Consider the following 19,020-nt stretch of genomic DNA (forward strand, 5'->3'; position numbering starts at 1 on the left):
ACCCACTAAAAATAATAAATAGAAGTAGATAAAATAGATTACAATTAAAGAAATTGTGAAGTCAATACTCGCATCGAACAAGCGTATCCAAACTACATGAGAACATTGACTACTGAATTTGAACACTTTCTTTTTGAAACGATACTTCCGAAGCACATTTGCAATTGCTGTGTCAATAATTTTTTCACGAATATGAGCAATTCGATGTTCTATTAATTGATCCTGTAGAAATTCCTGCCACTTCAGTTCTCGAATGTTGGATGGTATCAAATGAGATACATTTAGAAATTCATATTCCATCTAAGTAAACACAGTAGTTTCTTTCATATTTAATGAATAAATTTTTATTTCATTCATTTTTTTTTTTTTTTCTGAAAGTTATCGAACGATACTAAAATTTGAAGTTCAGAAGTAATTTAATAAATATAAATTTGTAAATATAATACATATAACTTTGTGTTCCATGTTAAAACTTTAATAAAATTACGTTACACATATTTAACGTTTAAATGTTTTATTTTTTCTTCATATATTTATTGTCTCGAAGTATTTTTCTTTTTCCTCTTATAGAATGTATAATATACACGCAACAAATAAATAAACTTTGTTGGTGTCGAACATCTTTTTACAATTAGGGCAATTACATGTGTATCATTACCATCCATATTTTTATAAATAAATATCCTATAATAAACTCGTAAACCATACATATATACATACTTCCAGGCATGTACATATCTAGTTAAAATGTACGAACGAACGATAGATTCGAAGAAAAGTCACGAGGTTAGATACGAAATATTACTTCTACATAAACGCTCATACTCTACAATATTGGCTATTTATAATTATAGCTCAAAATACTATTTATAATTTTGTGTTTGATTTTAATTTGTATAACAGAAACAATTAACAAATATTTTTGTTGCATTTGTATTGGTCGTATTATTAATTTTGAAAGATCATTTTAATTACATAGAATAACTTATATTACCTCGTGAAATAAGCAAGGAACGTAAAGGAGGATACGAGGTAGATTCAGTAATACATCTAGAATTATTTCTTTCTCATCTCAGCTTACAGTACTATTACTTAGTTATAGTTTTTTCTACAAAAAATTAACAAATATTAAATTAAACGACAACTAGAAACAAGAATATAAATCCCATCATGCTTCAATTGTTATTTTCCTATCAAATTTTCATACGCAAGCAGCGCTTCTTTGTAAATAAGCATACATGATGGTAAGACTTTTCGATATTGCAAAAACTTGCGACAAGATAATACTGATTTTCTTGTTCTCGTATTAATCACGTTTCTTCCTTGCTCATTAAATGGTACTATTTTCATACTACTACATTATACGGTTTAACAACCAAAAAAGGTAAAAAAGTTGGGGGTGGGGGCACAGCAAAAGTGAAAGGGTAAAAAGAAATAATACAATTCTGATTGATTGATAGGAAAAAATATTTGCGTCTTAACCCATAATGCCAGTTATAACGCCACCAGATACAGGAAGACCAGTTTCTCCCATTAAAGCCAGATCTATTTCTCTTGCTGCTTGTCGACCTTCTGTAATAGCCCAAACTACTAGAGATTGTCCACGCCGGCAATCTATAAGGAATATGTCAATCATTGAATAAACTATGAAGTGTATCTTAAAAAATGAGAACTTGTTCTATGATTAGTAGATGTTAAAGAAAAAAAAGATACAAACAAATTGCAAAAGATACTTACCTCCTGCTGCATATATTCCAGTTAAACTTGTCTCGTATTTACCAATTGATGTTTTGAAATTACCTCTTTCATCCATTGTTGTATTTAACTCTGTTGCAATATATTTTTCAGGACCCAAGAAACCCATTGCGAGTAGAACTAGGTCACATTTATATACCTAAGAAGAAAATAAGCAATTACGTAATTTCAAACTAAGAAAGTCATTAAAAATCGTAATTTTTACCTTTTCTGTTCCAGTAATTTCTTCCATATTCCAACGACCATTTTTCATTGTCCACGATACTGATATTGTTTTGATGCCATTCACATGTCCATTTCCATCATCTAGAAACTCCTGTTGGATATAAGCAAGCAGGATAGGTATATTTATTTCAAACAATTATTTCATATAAAATACAAACTTTTACATACTTTACTTAATGTACTAAATTGTCGAGGGTCTCGACCAAACTTTAAAGAAACTTCTTCATGACCATAATCCACTTTAAATACACGTGGAAACTGTGGCCAGGGATTTTCATGTGCTCTTTTGCTTGGTGGTTCAGGTAAAATTTCAAAAGTAGTAATCGTATTAGCACCCTGTATTATAATGGTAATCATATGATAGGTAATCAAATGGTAAACATATGCATCAGATCAAATCATCAGAACATCCATCAGATCAGATGGACCATTCAATGTTATTTAATTCTATCTAATGAAATATTATTTTCGCGAAGCATCCTGTATAAAACTATATGAAAAATATAGATATTTGTACCTGTCGCAAAGATGTAGCTATGCAATCGCAACCAGTATCACCGCCACCTATTATAATGACATCCTTATCTTTAGCTATTAAACGTATATCTAGTGGAGCGTCGTCTCCCATTTGTTTCTTTTGCCAATGTTCCAAAAAGCTTACTGCAAAATGAATTCCTTCGAGATGTCGACCTGGTATTTCTAAGTCTCTTGGCCAAGTCGCACCAGTACATAACAACATTGCGTCATATTGTTCGCTTAATTCCTATGATATATAAATATACAAAAAATTAATACATATGAATAAAACTAAAAAACTCGATTCTCTAACCTTAGCAGAAATGTGTTTTCCAACATTAACTCCAGTTTTAAATGTAATACCCTCCGCTGCAAGAAGAGAAACTCTTCTTTGAACAATTTGTTTCGATAATTTCATAGTCGGAATACCATATTGCAATAGACCTCCAATTCTGTCATTCCTTTCATAAACAGTCACTAAATGTCCTGCTTTGTTTAGCTGATGAGCTGCTGCCAAACCAGCTGGTCCAGAGCCAACGACGGCTACTCGGCGACCAGTTCTTGTTAATGGTGGATGTGGCACTATCCAACCCTTTTCGAATGCATGATCAATTATTGCACACTCTATGTTTTTTATTGTAACTGCTGGTTCTGATATACCCAAAACGCAAGCACCTTCACATGGAGCAGGACAAACTCTTCCGGTAAATTCTAAATATATGGGATGTATTTAAGTGTTATGCGTTCAACAAACATGCGTTGTTAATTACATTCTTTGTTTACAGTTTTTTTACTATTCTTTTAATTGTACGAACCTGGAAAATTATTAGTTTGTAACAACTGATTTAAAGCTTCTTTCCAATTTGATTGAAAAACGAGATCATTCCATTTAGGAATAATATTTCCTAGGGGGCAGCCATGACTGCTTTGACAAAATGGTACACCACATTCCATACATCTTGCTGCCTGAATACGCAATCCTTTACGAACATCATGAAAATTATAAATTTCATTCCAATCGGTAATACGACTTTCAACTGGCCGATAAACTCCTGTTTGCCTTTTGTATTTCATAAATCCTCTACAAATAAAAATTTGTACAGTATTATATATTAATATTTAAATTAAAAATAAAGAGATACAATTTAAACTTTGTTTTTCAATTAAGTCGTTAAATTGAGAAAGTATTAATACCTTATTTTGTCCAATCTATACTGTTTCATATCAGTATCTGCAACAGCATCTTCAATATCTTTGATCTGAACATCTAATGTCTGAGAGCTACCATTCGGTATTGATTGTGTCTCTTTGCTTATTTCGACTTGCTTTAATGCTCGTTGATATTCATATGGAAATACCTTTAAGAAGATTAGAATATTAGCAGTTAACACTTCACATAAAATAGTTGCAACTGATTAATGATCTTGAATATTTATTACTTTAACGAATCGCGTCGTTGGTTCAGGCCATAATGTTAAAAGATCTTGAGCTATTAAAGAACCAGTTTTTTCAACAAATTCTTCTAAAAGTTCTTTCACATATGCAATATCCTCTTGTTTATTTAAAGGAAGCAATTCCACCATTTCAGAGTTACACTTACTGTGTGCAAGAATTAACAAGTTAAAGAAAATATGCATTTACGTATAATAAATAATGCAGATAAGGATAATCTCTAGCAAACAAAAAACCTTTTGAACGACCCGTCTACATCTAAAACATAGGCTATGCCACCAGACATTCCAGCAGCGAAATTACGTCCAGTAAGTCCCAGAATAACCGCACAACCACCAGTCATATATTCGCATCCATGATCACCAACGCCTTCAACCACTACTATTGCTCCACTGTTGCGAACGCTAAATCTTTCAGCAGCGATTCCACGGAAATATGCTTTGCCAGAAGTTGCACCATAAAGACAAACATTGCCAACAATTACATTCATTTCAGAATTGAAGGTACAATCTTTTGGTGGATATATAACAATTTCACCTCCACATAAGCCCTAAAAATTGCAAAAATGTATATAAAATATGTTTATGAGTAGGATATATGTATACTCTTTAAATAGTTGAATTCAAAATATATATTTACCTTGCCAACATAATCGTTGGCATCTCCTTCAAGAGTAACATGGATACCTTTTGTCATGAAAGCACAGAAACTCTGACCTGCAGAACCTTTCATTTTTATGTTGATACTACCTTCTGGTAAGCCATTTTCACCATATAATCTATTAATGAAAATGTAACAGCAAATTTCAAAAATATTTAAGGAGAGTTGTCAGGGGTGTCCATAGCAAAATAAAAAACAAAAAAAGAAAAAAGAAAACTAAATACTTACTTTGAAATATGGTAGCTCAATGTAGCTGCAAATGCTCTACATTCATTATTAATACTTAACTCAATATCAACATGATTTTGTTTTCCATTTAACACATTTGTCGCCAATTCAATCACACGATTATCTAATCTGTTCTCTAATTGAAAATCTTGTTTTATTGAACCTCCCTGAATATTTACTCCTGGTCGAAGTTCAAGTGCATTACGCAAAATATTATCGAGTTTTAATGTTTTAGCTTTTTCTATTAAAATATCATTACGAACTTTCAATAGATCCGTGCGACCAATTAGATCTTGAAATTTACGTAAACCAAGATCAGCCATGTAAGAACGTACCTGAAAAAAAAAAGATTATTTTGTATAATTTAACGCAATTTTGATTCCTTTTTTCTCTTCTAATTCTTGACTTTACATACCTCTTCTGCTAATGCGACAAAAAAATTAATCACATGTTCAGGTTTCCCCTCGAACTTTTTTCGAAGTATTGGATCTTGTGTTGCAATACCCACGGGACAAGTATTTAAATGACATTTTCTCATCATAGTACAACCCATGGTAATTAAAGGTGCTGTGCTAAAACCAAATTCGTCGGCACCTAGAAGAGCTGCAACTACTACATCAAAACCTGTACGCATTTGACCATCTGCTTGAACAATGACACGTGATCGAAGATTATTTAAAGTTAATATTTGATGGGTTTCTGCAACGCCTAATTCCCATGGTAACCCTGCGGATTTTATTCCTGTCCAAGTACTAGCTCCAGTTCCGCCATCGTGACCAGATATTACGATATGCTCTGCTTTACCCTGTGTAAAATATATGATTAAAAAAAATGCAATAAAAGAAAAGAAAGAAATAAAACAAAATAAAAAAGACCATTAGAAAAATGTATTTGAAAATTATTTTAATAATGTCCATATAATTACCTTTGCTACTCCTGCTGCGACTACACCTACACCTACTTCTGATACTAACTTAACAGAAATACGAGCATTTGGATTTGCGCATTTCAAATCGTAAATCAATTCCGCAAGATCTTCGATCGAGTAAATATCATGATGCGGTGGCGGTGAAATTAAACCTACACCAGGTACCGAATGTCTCGTTGCAGCAATTTCAGCTGTAACCTGAACATAGATTATGTCAGTTCGTTCATTTTCTTGTGCTACATAGTACATGATAAAATTACTAAATATCTGCTTTAAAAAATCATGTGCTCACTTTATAACCAGGCAGTTCGCCTCCTTCTCCTGGTTTTGCTCCTTGTGACATTTTGATTTGAAGATCATCAGCATTTGCTAAATAACTCGAAGTTACACCAAAGCGTCCACTGGCAACTTGTTTAATGGCTGACCGTTTGTTAAATTTTGGATCCTGTTTGAGATATCTAAACAGGTTTTACTCCACATTATTAGGCGATTGTTACAAGCATTTTGAAAAATAAATTTTTTTCATAAAAAGATGCAGTTTTGGTAACTTTATTATACCTTTCAGCATTCTCACCACCTTCACCAGTATTTGATTTACCACCAATATGATTCATTGCAATCGCTAAAGTTGTATGTGCTTCTATAGAAATGCTTCCAAAACTCATAGCTCCAGTTGCAAATCGTTTTACGATTTCAGATGCTGGTTCAACTTCTTCAATGGGTATAGAATTTTCTGCTTTCTGTATTAACTCTAGTTGACCACGCAAAGTGCAAGCCTTTATCATTTCCATAGTAATTTTTCGATATTTCTCATAAGTCTTCCAATCCTTTGAATTTACATAATCCTGACACAGAAAAAATAAGTACAAAAAAAAAAAAAAGAGAAGAAAAAATAATAATTATATCTCATTTTAAGTATATTATTAAACATTATTTCATATATGAAATATATTATTGAGGGAATGTACCTGCAAATTAGCAATACTATCAGGTTCGTTTATGTGTTTTTCTCCACCAGATCGCCAATGATATATGCCTGGGTTACGAATAACGAGCATATCCATAGGTTTCATCCAATAAGTAATTTGGTGTCTTTCAAATGCTTCCTTTGCTAAAATATCAAAAGTAACTCCACCGATACGGGAATGAGTGCCCTATGAAACATATACAGAAAATTAATTTTTTGCGATGGAGTACTACTTCACCATGTTGAAGCTATATATAATATAATATAATATAATATAATATAATATAATATAATATAATATAATATAAAGTACGTCATTAAAATACATTGAATCATAGCAGCTGGTTGTATTCATTAATTGGATCCAATTTTTAATCATTCGTATTTTTTACAATCAACCATTATTAAAATGGACATCATCCTGTTTCTGTGTAAATACATACCTTAAAACATTTATCAATAACTTCTTCAGATAAACCAACTGCTTCAAAAATTTGAGCTCCTTTATATGATTGTAATGTGGAAATTCCCATTTTTGCCATTACTTTTGCTATTCCTCTCTCCATTGCTTCTGCGTAATTCTGTAATAATATATTTGTTTAATTTCATCTTTCAAACCAATCAACGCTAAGATCATCGTTATTGCCATCTCTTTTTCGTTTCATATTTATTTTATTGTTAAAAATTATAAAGTGCCAAAACTTATCTGTATTATAATAGTATTAGGAAGTATTTACCGCGCATAAAGCATTATCAGTTAATGACGAATCTAATACACCATCTGTACGAAGATTTCTTGCCATTTCAAACACAAGGTATGGACAAATGGCGTCTGCTCCATAGCCAAGAAGTAGGCAAATATGATGCACTTCTCTAGCTTCAGCAGTTTCTAAAATGAGACCAACTTTCATACGCTGCCGCTCTTCGATTAGATAATGATGGACTGCGCCAAGTATTAATAAGCTGCTCACAGGTACCCTATAATAATAAGCAAAGTTTAAGTTATTAAAAAATTGCTCGACATAATGAGTTCTTATTTCCTTTTTGTATAACTGTAAGAAGAATAAATAAGTACGATTAAATAATATTCTTACCTTTTCGGACCACCTTCTCGATCGGATAAAACGAGAAATTGATAACCTTGTTTTGCAGCTTGATTAGCTTCTTCACTGACACGATTAAGCGTATCTACTAATCCAGATGGACCATCTTCTACAGGGTATGTTGCATCGATTATTTTAGTCTTCCAATCGCGATATTTTGTTCGTTTGATTATTTCAAGATCATCTAAGGAGAGTATCGGTTGTGGTAAAAATAATCTGTGCACTTGCAATTCGTTTGGCTCGAGGATATTACTTTCTGGACCAATGGGACAAAGCATTGACATTACTATCTTTTCTCTAAACGGATCAATAGGAGGATTTGTCACCTATAAATTCCAGAAAAGTAACAAGAAAAAATATAAATATACCTATATAAATAATGTTTAATATATTTATATGCGTATTAAAGTATATTACATTTAGTTACTGATAATAGAGAATTTTCTTTAAATTAGTTTTACCTGAGCAAACAGTTGCTTAAAATAGTCGTAGATAAGTGGTTGAAATTGAGAAAGACAAGCCAGTGGTGCATCATTTCCCATGGAACCCAATGCTTCCTTCCTACACAAAAATTTCACAATTTCAATTTATGTTATACATAATATGTATGTGTCACATTACAAATAAAATAATCCAATCAAATAACATATACATATATTTTTATTTATCGGTTACAATGAAAGGCTCGAATTATAAAATTCACATACTTAGACTGCATCATCGGTAAGAGAAGTAAATTAATGGTTTCAAGAGTGTATCCATAGAGGGACAATCTTTTATCACCTCCCCAAACTCGATTCACAGCAGATATTGGATTTGCCTCATTCACCACATTTATTTTAGTTGCTTTTTCATCTATAACTGAACCATTTTCAACAGTACCAGATATCTTTTTAGGATCAACATCTGCAGCACGTAACTCGTCCATCGTAATCTGTGACCGTAAACATATTTAACTAATCAACTTTTATTTATTTGTATGAATTATTTATTGCATAAATTGATCAAATCAGTATTATTATACGTGCAATTACTTAAGAATATTCTAAAATTAAACTAGCATTATCCATTGAATAAAATAACAGCAAGAGAACATATGATGTGATTACTTATAAATAGAAATGTGGACGAAAGTTCACGACTTACCATCTGTGTGCAATACAAAATATGACCACAGCATATATGTTTGTTTGCAATAAAGAAATAAATGCTTTTTTTGTTAAATACATCTTGATATAAATCTAAAGAGTAGATTAAAGATTTGCATAAACAGGTAATTGGTAATTTAACTCAATTTTAAATAATTTTAAACCAGATTAAATTGTTTGTATCAAGGAACAGATATTCCGATCAACAATAGAAAAAAATAAGACAAATAGAATACCTGATCCTTCAGCCACTTAGAATGTGGTCTACTTCTTGAAATTTGCAACTTCAGCTCAACATCCTCTATAATCTTCTTTTCATATGTGTCAACCAGCAACATCCTACCTGGTTTCAAACGACTCTATAAAATAAAATGCAAACCTTGTTTAACTATGTCCTCAATTATTCAACATTTGTATGATTGTATTTTTATTTTCATAAATTCTACAATTGTACATACAAGGTAAAACTATCTGTCAAAGGAGACCATTTCTTACTATTGAATCATTCTTCATACAAAGTTTATTCAATAAAATGTGGTAATAGCACTATTTCATAAAATATCAATACATGTTTGATTGTTCTGTGTAAATAATTTTCAAATCCTAATTAACGTTAATAATGTCCTTAATACGTAATATGTAAATAAAATAGTTAAATACAAGCAGCTTGTTAATATTTATTTCTTTTTGTTTTTGTTTAAGAGATGAAAATTTTGTTAAACATTAATAAGGAAAATTACAAAACATAAAGCATACATATTATGAAATATACACATTCCAAATTCATAACGTAAAATACAGAAAGAAATGACGAGAAAGAACAAAAAAAATTAAGAAAAATAAAGAAACAGAGGATGTAAACTAGGACGCGAATAAAAAAAAATGGGATGATAAATTTACTTCATACTAGATCAAATTTATAAAAAGAAACAATGGCTCATTAAACTTTAGAACATAATTTGAATATTATAAGTAGTGAAAGAATATGATAGTAATAATTTGCTCCTGGTATACATGTAGTACTGTTCTTAAATCTGAAATCTTTCCATATATAGCTAAGCTATTGTTTACTATGAATTAAATATATCATAACATTACTTTAAAAACTAGATGGACTCAATGCTACATGTAACTTTTCATTTACCTTTAGAACTATATTACTAGACGAAGTATCATAGACGCCTACTTCAGATGCCATCACCATCATATTATCCTTAGTAACGTAGAAGCGCGATGGACGCAGGCCGTTTCTGCGAAATAAAAATTTAAGAATCTTTTGTCTTACCACATTGTACTATCTTACACTAGTATTAATTGCAATTCTATTTTTTTTTTGTTTGTTTTTCATATTGTCTTCCTAATATACACTACATATTAGATTTTCTTTTCCCATTCTTCAGCATTTTTCACTCATTTATACATAATTTTAACCTTTCTTCATCAATACTCAACACAATAAACACTTTTTATGTTTAACTATCTAACTGTGGTAATTAATTATGGATTTCCCTATTTATGTATACAAGGATTCTGTAGGAAGTGGATACAACTGACAATAGTGCTGATATCTTTGGTTATGAGACACAAAAAATACAAATAATGATTTTTTTTGGTCAGATAGATTTTGTTTATGCTATATTCCGTGTCTAATAATATATTATTATACTTTAAATATTCTGTTACATTAACAGATCTAAATGTTTTCACCATCTTTCTTCCTAAGTTTTCATAATGCATGCCTACTATTTTTTAGTATGTTTTGTACATATGTATGGGTATATATGAAAAATATATGCTATTATATGATGCATAAGTTTATTCAAAAGTAATATTTTTAAGTTTGTTTTTTCAAAGTAGAGTAATAGAGAAGATAATTAAAATTGCGAGAATTAAATAATACTTTCTACCTGTCTAAAATAGCACCAATGTAACGGCCATCTGTGAAAGTTAGCAGAGCGGGACCATCCCATGGTTCCATTGCACAAGCAGCCCAATGATAAAAGTCGCGCTTCTCTGTTGCCATTGTTAAATCGTTCTGCCATGCTTCTGGCACCATTGTCATTACTGCCTAAACATATTTTTTCTCCAAATTTAATTTAATTGTCATAAATACAGGGAAAGCAAACCAAATTTATATGATACTCTATGATAATTGTTTATTATATACAAAGTGAAACAGATAAAATGTTACAAATTATGGTTTTCTAAAGATCCTGTAGATATATATATAATATATAACTTGACATTTTCAAACTGCACATAAATCTATAACTCCTGATGTTGTTAAATGTTTGTATAAATATTATCATAAGAATAAATGTGTACGTGGAAGTGAATGAATAACTTTGAATTTGAATTTCTAATATAATACTTGTTAATTTTGAATTTCTCATCAAATAATTATTAAAGCAGAATACACTTCTCTTAATGTCTTTCGACATCTATACGAAGTTTCCCTTGCGTAAAACATTTTCCGCTGTAACTTCTTAACCCCTTAAGCGGGGAAAAAATTCTTTTAGGGCTTTCACTCAATGGGAAATATACACGACATATTAGTATGTACGAGTTACTGGTTGAATGACAAAAGAGGTTACAGTCAGTATACACTTGAACCACGAAATGAATATTAAAGTGAGCACATATAATCGCAAAACCAATCGATACAACGATTAAGTAAACGTATATTTGTGTTAGATCTACCAAACGAATAATTAAAAGGAGCAGATATATTCGCTTTATCTGCTGTTTATTTGTCAAATCGATTAACTCCATACTATAAAAAGTAACAATTTATTTTAAGCACAAAAATTTAAACATCAATCAAGTGTCCCTTGACACTAAAATTTAAAAAAGTTCGAGGAATGGAGTTAATCAGTTTGGTTCATAAATGACTGATACAATTATTTCATACCTCTGGCAAAGATCGTTGTCCTACCATTACTAAAAACTCCAAGACACAATCAACGGCTCCCGAATCCGAAAGATTCGGTTCTACCACCGGATAAAGCTGTTTTAATTGCTCGCCATAAAGCTTGCTGCTCATTACACCTTCACGAGCCTTCATTAAGTTTACATTTCCTCTTAAAGTATTAATTTCACCATTGTGTGCTAATAACCTGCGAACATAGAACAGAGTATACAAGTACATATACATAAATAGTTAATATGTGATCAATAAATGTTGTTTACCGAAGAGGGTGTGCTCTTTCCCAGCTAGGAAATGTATTTGTGGAGAATCTTGTATGAACTAACGCCAGATAAGTTTCAAATTTTGGAGACTAAAATAAACATAAATACATTAGTAATCACATAAATAAACACATATATATGACTGATTTGGGTAATATATAAGTAGTAAATTATTATATTTAGCTTTGATTAATGAAATAATGCAATAATATCATTTACACTCAAAACCGTTTACATTTTAACTATATTATAATAATAGTATAGTAATATCAATACCATTAGAATGGAAAGAAATGGTTGATTAACGTTGAACTTTAATTTAGTTTGTTGACTGGCACTTACTATCAATTACTATTACTAAATTCTCTTCAATATTTTAAACATTTAAAAGAATTTGAACTTTTCTTAATCTAATAACAGAACAATCTGTTCCAAATCAACATCATATAGCATTGACGTTCAAACTCTTTTTCTAAATATCTTAAATTACTGTATCTAAAGTCAAAATTATTATACTATTAGAACTAATTATAAACAATCAGATTTAATTACCTTTAAATCTAGAAAGTAATGCCACAATTGATCTGCTGTTAATTGTCCTTTATAAACGACTGTTCGTGTAGAAAGTGAGCATATGTAATATCTGATGCCTGGTCGTGGTATAGAATGAGAAGATCTTTTTCTCAAAACAAACACCTACAGTCAAAATTTAAATTAATATTACAATTCAGCAGATTAAAATCAATCAAATCATTGTAATTATTTACTCAATGCTCTCTAACTTCTTTAAAACTATTTCATTCGTTTACCAATCATTTTGTATTAATTTAAACAAATGAATGTAATAAGTTAATTTCAATATTTTATTAATATCAACTTAGATAAAAGTTTACTTTAGTGTGCTATTTTATTATAAAGAACATAAGTTAATTACATACGAGTTTGTCAAATAAATTTAAGTTTGCTCAATTATCAGAAAAATGTTCGAAATAATACTTACTTGTCGTTCAAAATTAATATCATCTTGATCACCAGTAACAAATACTTGACGCATATAAGGTTCGCACTTTCGCGCCACTTGGCCAATTCGTGTATTGTCTGTTGGTACATCTCGCCAACAAATTACCTGGAATAAGAAGATAAAATTATAAACGAAAAATATTTATATACTCTATATATATATTTATATATTATATCATACTCTTAAATTGCATTTCTCAGCTAATTTTTCAAAGGCAGCCTCAGCTTGTTGGTGTGAATTTTGATTAAGAAACAAAATACCGGTAGCATAACGGCCGAACTGAGGTAAGTCGATACTTTGTTGCTGGCTGAAAAACAATACGTCGGAGTATTTAAATTTGATGATAATATTTACAATAATTTTTTTATATAACAGGCAGATTACACCCGATAGAATATAACAGTCGTGATTATATAGTGAATATTATTTTTTAATAATTATAATAGAAACAGCAATTTTAATAGTATTAACTATAATGATAAGAAGATAAACACGCAGTATTTTTATGCACTCGTTGTCTTAAATCGAGATAACCTACAATTACGTCGTCGTCCACACAAGTTATGAAATTGTACGCACCATTCTACTTGTACGTCATAGGGTGATAAAGCAATAGAAGTTCCATGAATCTTAGCTATCTCTTACCGCAATTCACCGGCGTAATACTCATGCGGGATTGCACAAAGAACACCGGCCCCGTCTCCGGTGTCGTTATCGCAGGCACAAGCACCGCGATGGTTCATACGTGCCGAGAGAATTTCTGCATCACGAACGATCTGTAATAACAAAAACAAATGAGAAAAATATACGTTGCAGTTTAATTTAATTTGCAAAAATTAAAAATACCTTAACATATAAATTTCGAAATAAAAATACCATAGCATAGAATTTGAAAAAAAAATTTGAAATATAAAAACAAAAGAAAAGGTACATTAAATAACGGATTGATCTTTAGTGAAACAAAACTATCTCTAATAAAACATAATAAAAACTTATGTGTGATGCACCGTGTGATAACTAACCTTGTGTGATTTTGTTCCATCTATGGCGACAATGAATCCAACACCACAAGCGTCCTTTTCAAGCGTTGGATCATACAGAGCCTGTTTTGGTGGAAGAGACCAGAGTTCGGCTCCGTTCATATTTTCTATTTGAAAATATTCACCAATTTTAAAATCGTAAGAAAAGTTCCAAAGAAAAACACCAAATAATAAAACTGTATTTTATCCGGAAGAACTGAAAAAAAAAAATAAAGTAGTAGAAAAAGAAGAAATTAAAGGAAACAAAATCGTTATCAGTTGCTAAACGTGAGTTGAACTGTTGCAATTATAATTGTACACCAGGACAAAATTCACGGAGATACATACACACACCGTATGCGAAATATGAAAATCGAATGTACTTGAGCGTACACTCCCGCTCTCGCAAGCCCCATTGATTCATTACGTAAAATGTACGCGCGTAAAGTCTGCTTAATCTACCTAATGCAATAGATAAACTGTGACCGTGAAGGGGGAGATCGCGCACACAGAAAACAAAAGTGGGAACAGGTGTTGCGTAGATGGTCCGGCAAATTCAGATTAAATGTAAAAACAATTGTCTAAGACCAATGTTCGTTACCATACAATACGTAAACGACATAAATTTGCTAAAAAATTAATAAAAATAAATCAATTTAGAATAGAAATGAATAATAAATGAACATATTCGATCTCGTTGTATCTTTTTTATAAATAATGTTTAGAACATTTTGAATATTACTTGTGTTTAAAATATTTTGTTTCTTTTTCTCTCCTTCCCACGCATGTACGTATGCATACCACAGTCTATGTTCAAGTTGAAATTTGATGTGTAGAGAATTCGATCTGGTAAATTATTGATATCACTGATCAGAGGTCACCTCTGCGGTCGAGTTCGAAGGCGCAGATTCTTATACACATACTCTTCTATCAAAGGTAATGCGAAACTAGACCTTGTTATTGCGCATATTACACCGAATCGATTGATCAATAACGATAAATACCTTTCTATATACATTATTTGTAAATAATTACCAGTATAATAATTGTTATAGTGATTATTATCAACAATAAATCTTACTTAAGGGAAAGAAAGAAAAATGTACTCATATATTAATAAACACCTATTTCGGTAAAACTTTTCAAAATATTATCGAACGAGAGTTTATCAGATCTTTTATCGATATTTTTAATACTATATCCAATTATTAATTTTCACTGCTATTTTGTTTACTCACATTTACACACTATAGTTAGTTTTCAATCATTAAGCTAAGTAGTTACAATTACCATATAGAATGTGAGATTTGTTGGTACAGAAAACTTTACATTCAAGAAAATGAAAAGGTGTTTGTATATGTATACTAGATAAATCGAAAAATGTTAAAAAATAAGAAATAAATAAGCGCTATATTATTGCATTAAATTTTAAACGAATATAAAAAACAAAAAATGCAAGTTTGAATTGTGAAATGCAATTTTTAATAATCCAAAATATAACGATAAAAATAAATGGATTAACCACGGGAAATAGTTATACCTTTCCGAAATTGTTTTCAGCTTTTATCATTTTAATATTTTAAACGATTTATGAAATGGAGCTACTATAAGTTCTATTTTATGTTTTTAATAAAACATGGCTATATTAATACAAAATAATGTCGTTAAAAATTAGCATGCGTATTTTTGATGGTTTTGAGTTAACATCTTACAGCCCTGAATGTAGCTTTAACTCTTGACCGATTTTACAACCTCACTGTATCGGTTCTACCAGCTATACAATAATTAGTTTGACACGCTTATTCTTAAGCTTCTATGAAACGTCATCTGAACACTATTTTCTTAAACAGTATTTAAATATTTGTTTTGTTCCTTTTTCATCTCAAAATAATTATTAGTAAATCTAGTCATATTTAAAATTTTACAAAGCACAAGCTAAGCTCCTAATCGTGTAACAGATATTGAAAAGTTTCCAGTTTACTAACGTTATCTTTTTTTAACAGTCATGTTTCATCTTCTCTTCCCACCTTCCATTTACCCTCTCTATATTTTGCTCTCTCAAATTTGTTCGCATTTCGTTGATTCGTAGTTTCATTGTTATCATAACTGCCAACGTCATTGTCATTGTTGTCTTTGTCATCACGTCGAGTTTTTCCCCTATTGACAGAATCGTTATTTCCTTCTTGTCTATTTCCTACATATCGTTGGATCACGAAACTCGTTTCACTGCAGCATATTGTACATATGTACTGCTATACTCCTTTCTCGTCCCGTCTGCCGCCACATGCTCCATCCCCACTCTGTAAACATCCAGTGCTTTACTCAGTTTTGTCCCATTATTGCCTTCTTTTTTCCTTTTACTTTCGTTTCATCCTTCTACTTTTTTTCTTCGTCTTCTCTTTTCCTTTGTATAATTAACTATCAATTCTGATTACTGTTCTTTTGAAAATTTGAAGTAATTCATTATTCATACATATTCAGCATGTATCACGCGCGATATTTAAAAAATACTGTTTATTGTTTAGTTTTCCTTCATAGAAACTTCATTTTGTCTACATTTACTAAAATCTATTCTCATTTCTTTTTAACTTCAAATACAAAATAGGATTTGACATAATTTTGCAATATGTATCATACTTCGTGATATACAATGATATAACATATCTATTAATTTAAGCAATCAACTTTGTTATTTAGGTGTTTTGATATTCTCTGAAAAGAATATATAACTCCGCTACGTGAAATTAAAGAAGAAATGGTAAAATCTGAGAGCAAAAAGGGGCTGAAATTAATATACACGGCACAATGTATCATCATTCTCATCTTATAAGATTGATTGTTAATATATTATAAGTATTAATGCTCAACATAATGCTTAACATTAATTCCTATTCATTTTAAAATATGCACAGATATAAGTCATATAAAATTTCAGTGTATAATTGATAAATCAACAATATTTTTCGTTTATTCGGCAATTCTGTGAAATATATTTCCAACGACGATAGCTTCGGCTGGTGCAGATATTTGGCGTTTCGCCAATACGTCAATAGAATCTGGAAAACTCTCAGTTTCCCTTAAAATACATTTCTATTTTAGCAACATGAAAGTCATTGATAATACTGCAACTTGATTTGTATATTAACAACATTTTATTCATAATTGAGAGTATTTTCTTACTTTGTACGTTTCCATAATAAAATATCTTTGTTTAATAGAGTGAATGAGCCTGTTCGCTATTTTCGAAAATCTTTCACATATCGACGAAATATTCAATATTTTTTATTTTGATTCCTGTTTAATGTATTTGTAGTATTTTTTCTTTAAACTATCAAGAGATTAAAATCATTAATTATTTATAACTTTTCTTCATTACATATGAGGTACAGTTCGAAAAGTAATTGTCTTGAATCGTTTAGGAAATTTCAACTTCTGATGATAATGCTAGCACACGGAACGGAAACTCCCGTTGTCATTAAAAATATACCAGAGAGGATATTAATATATGTGTTTATGTATATACACAAGCGTGCATTCAGTTGATTTCCCTTTACAAATATTCTGTTCTCCTCGGCGATATCAGTTTAATTAAATTATACTTGTGATCCTTTATGTTCCATTAAAAATAATATTTTAACTAATAAATTGTTAATAATTACCAGATTCTCTCTTGATTATCATCAATAATATAACTATATATTAAAACTTTATTATGAATAACATACTTTCTTTCTTTCTTTTTATCTTAATAAAGATAAAATTGCATGTTAAAATTGTACATTAAAAAAAAAAGACTGATAATGGCATTGTAAAATTTTGAAATTTGACAAAATTATTAGGAACGAAATGTGCACAACCATCATTTATTTCAAACTAGAAACACTTTGAATTCTATGATAGTGAATCGAATTTTAAATAAATAAGTTTTGTAAGAATTTGCAATCAATTTTATACGATCACTTGTTCATTTATATAGTCGTAGCATGCGCACACACAAAACTGTGAGTATGCGACGTTGACGATTCGAGATTCGTCGACATTAATTATCCATGATGTATATTTCATTTAAGGCTCTAAAATTGATTAACATTTTCATAAATTGTTTTACTAGAACAACTAAATATTTACAAAAAAAAGTTCTTAGATTTTAAATATTCTAAGTGATACACAGTTTTCTCGATTAATATTCTTTTTTAGGGTAAATTATACTAGTTGAATTTTGGTCATGCATATTTAATCCAAATTACAAGTAAATCAAACATAAATAAAAATATAAAAATAAGGAAAATATTTACCCTGCTAAACCGTATCAATAATTAATAACCCACATGTGCCTAATCCGTATTGGTTAGTTTGCGAAACTGCAAGTTATGTTGACGTATTCGATCCAATTTCTTGCGTTTTTGTCCTTTTTCCGTGTTATTTGTTAACTGCTTTTTTGGTTTCTTAATCAATTTTTATATTTTAACACACATAATTTAACCAATTTTTCTTTTAAAGTATGTTTATCATTAAAATAATTTTTCACTTAATATTTTCAAAGTATTTAACAAATGTATTGAACTAAAAGAGCACTTAAGACTTAATGGATTTCTTTTATTACTTCTGACGACTTACTATAAATATAATATTCGAATAAAATCCGTCGGATAAAACAATCCGAGCGAAACGACTACCACAATTTATCTGAATTAGTTTAAGACACCTGACCATATCCTATAAAATAGAAGAAGAAATGTTTCCTTCACCTGATGCGACTATGCCGCCTCTCTCGGCAAATTTCCAGTCAATGTCAGTTAAACTGTAACA

The 19,020-nt window shown here is 30.3% G+C and overlaps 1 protein-coding gene across 7 annotated transcripts; it reads right to left on the minus strand.

Moving 5' to 3' along the window:
- Positions 1–932: 932 nt before the first annotated feature.
- On the minus strand, positions 933–18,907 carry LOC108548764 (putative glutamate synthase [NADPH]). 7 transcript variants are annotated; one of them, XM_017901857.1, is made up of 35 exons: positions 18,829–18,907; positions 16,197–16,511; positions 14,215–14,428; positions 13,838–13,968; positions 13,373–13,499; positions 13,172–13,297; positions 12,724–12,867; positions 12,172–12,260; positions 11,894–12,098; positions 10,890–11,050; positions 10,127–10,232; positions 9,219–9,341; positions 8,981–8,983; positions 8,542–8,768; positions 8,296–8,395; positions 7,826–8,160; positions 7,469–7,709; positions 7,175–7,312; positions 6,733–6,918; positions 6,323–6,609; positions 6,057–6,222; positions 5,762–5,962; positions 5,252–5,641; positions 4,837–5,171; positions 4,588–4,726; positions 4,185–4,498; positions 3,936–4,095; positions 3,691–3,854; positions 3,312–3,577; positions 2,810–3,207; positions 2,498–2,743; positions 2,149–2,316; positions 1,961–2,071; positions 1,738–1,894; positions 933–1,614 (listed from the first exon to the last, which is right to left on the minus strand). In XM_017901857.1, the coding sequence occupies exons 3-35, from the start codon at positions 14,332–14,334 to the stop codon at positions 1,478–1,480; spliced, it is 6,201 nt and encodes a 2,066-aa protein (XP_017757346.1). In that variant the 5' UTR covers positions 14,335–14,428; positions 16,197–16,511; positions 18,829–18,907; the 3' UTR covers positions 933–1,477. The 7 variants fall into 7 exon arrangements, with proteins under 7 accessions (XP_017757346.1, XP_017757344.1, XP_017757343.1 ...); XM_017901855.1 differs by lacking the exon at positions 18,829–18,907 and adding an exon at positions 18,507–18,698 and having other exon boundaries at positions 14,215–14,339; XM_017901854.1 differs by lacking the exon at positions 18,829–18,907 and adding an exon at positions 18,507–18,698.
- Between the last annotated feature and the right edge of the window lie 113 nt (positions 18,908–19,020).

Source organism: Eufriesea mexicana, unplaced genomic scaffold (genome assembly GCF_001483705.2).
Source record: "Eufriesea mexicana isolate 0111107269 unplaced genomic scaffold, ASM148370v2 scaffold1767, whole genome shotgun sequence".
In the NCBI taxonomy this organism is placed as follows: domain Eukaryota; kingdom Metazoa; phylum Arthropoda; class Insecta; order Hymenoptera; family Apidae; genus Eufriesea; species Eufriesea mexicana.

Excerpts from the sequence above, each read along its gene's own strand:
- LOC108548764 (XM_017901857.1), bottom strand. The coding sequence starts at position 14,334 with ATGAACGGAGCCGAACTCTGGTCTCTTCCACCAAAACAGGCTCTGTAT. Across the intron at positions 6,919-7,174 it reads TTATTGATAAATGTTTTAAG|GGCACTCATTCCCGTATCGG; the intron begins GTATGTATTTAC and ends TATGTTTCATAG. Across the intron at positions 2,072-2,148 it reads AATTTAGTACATTAAGTAAA|GAGTTTCTAGATGATGGAAA; the intron begins GTATGTAAAAGT and ends TATATCCAACAG.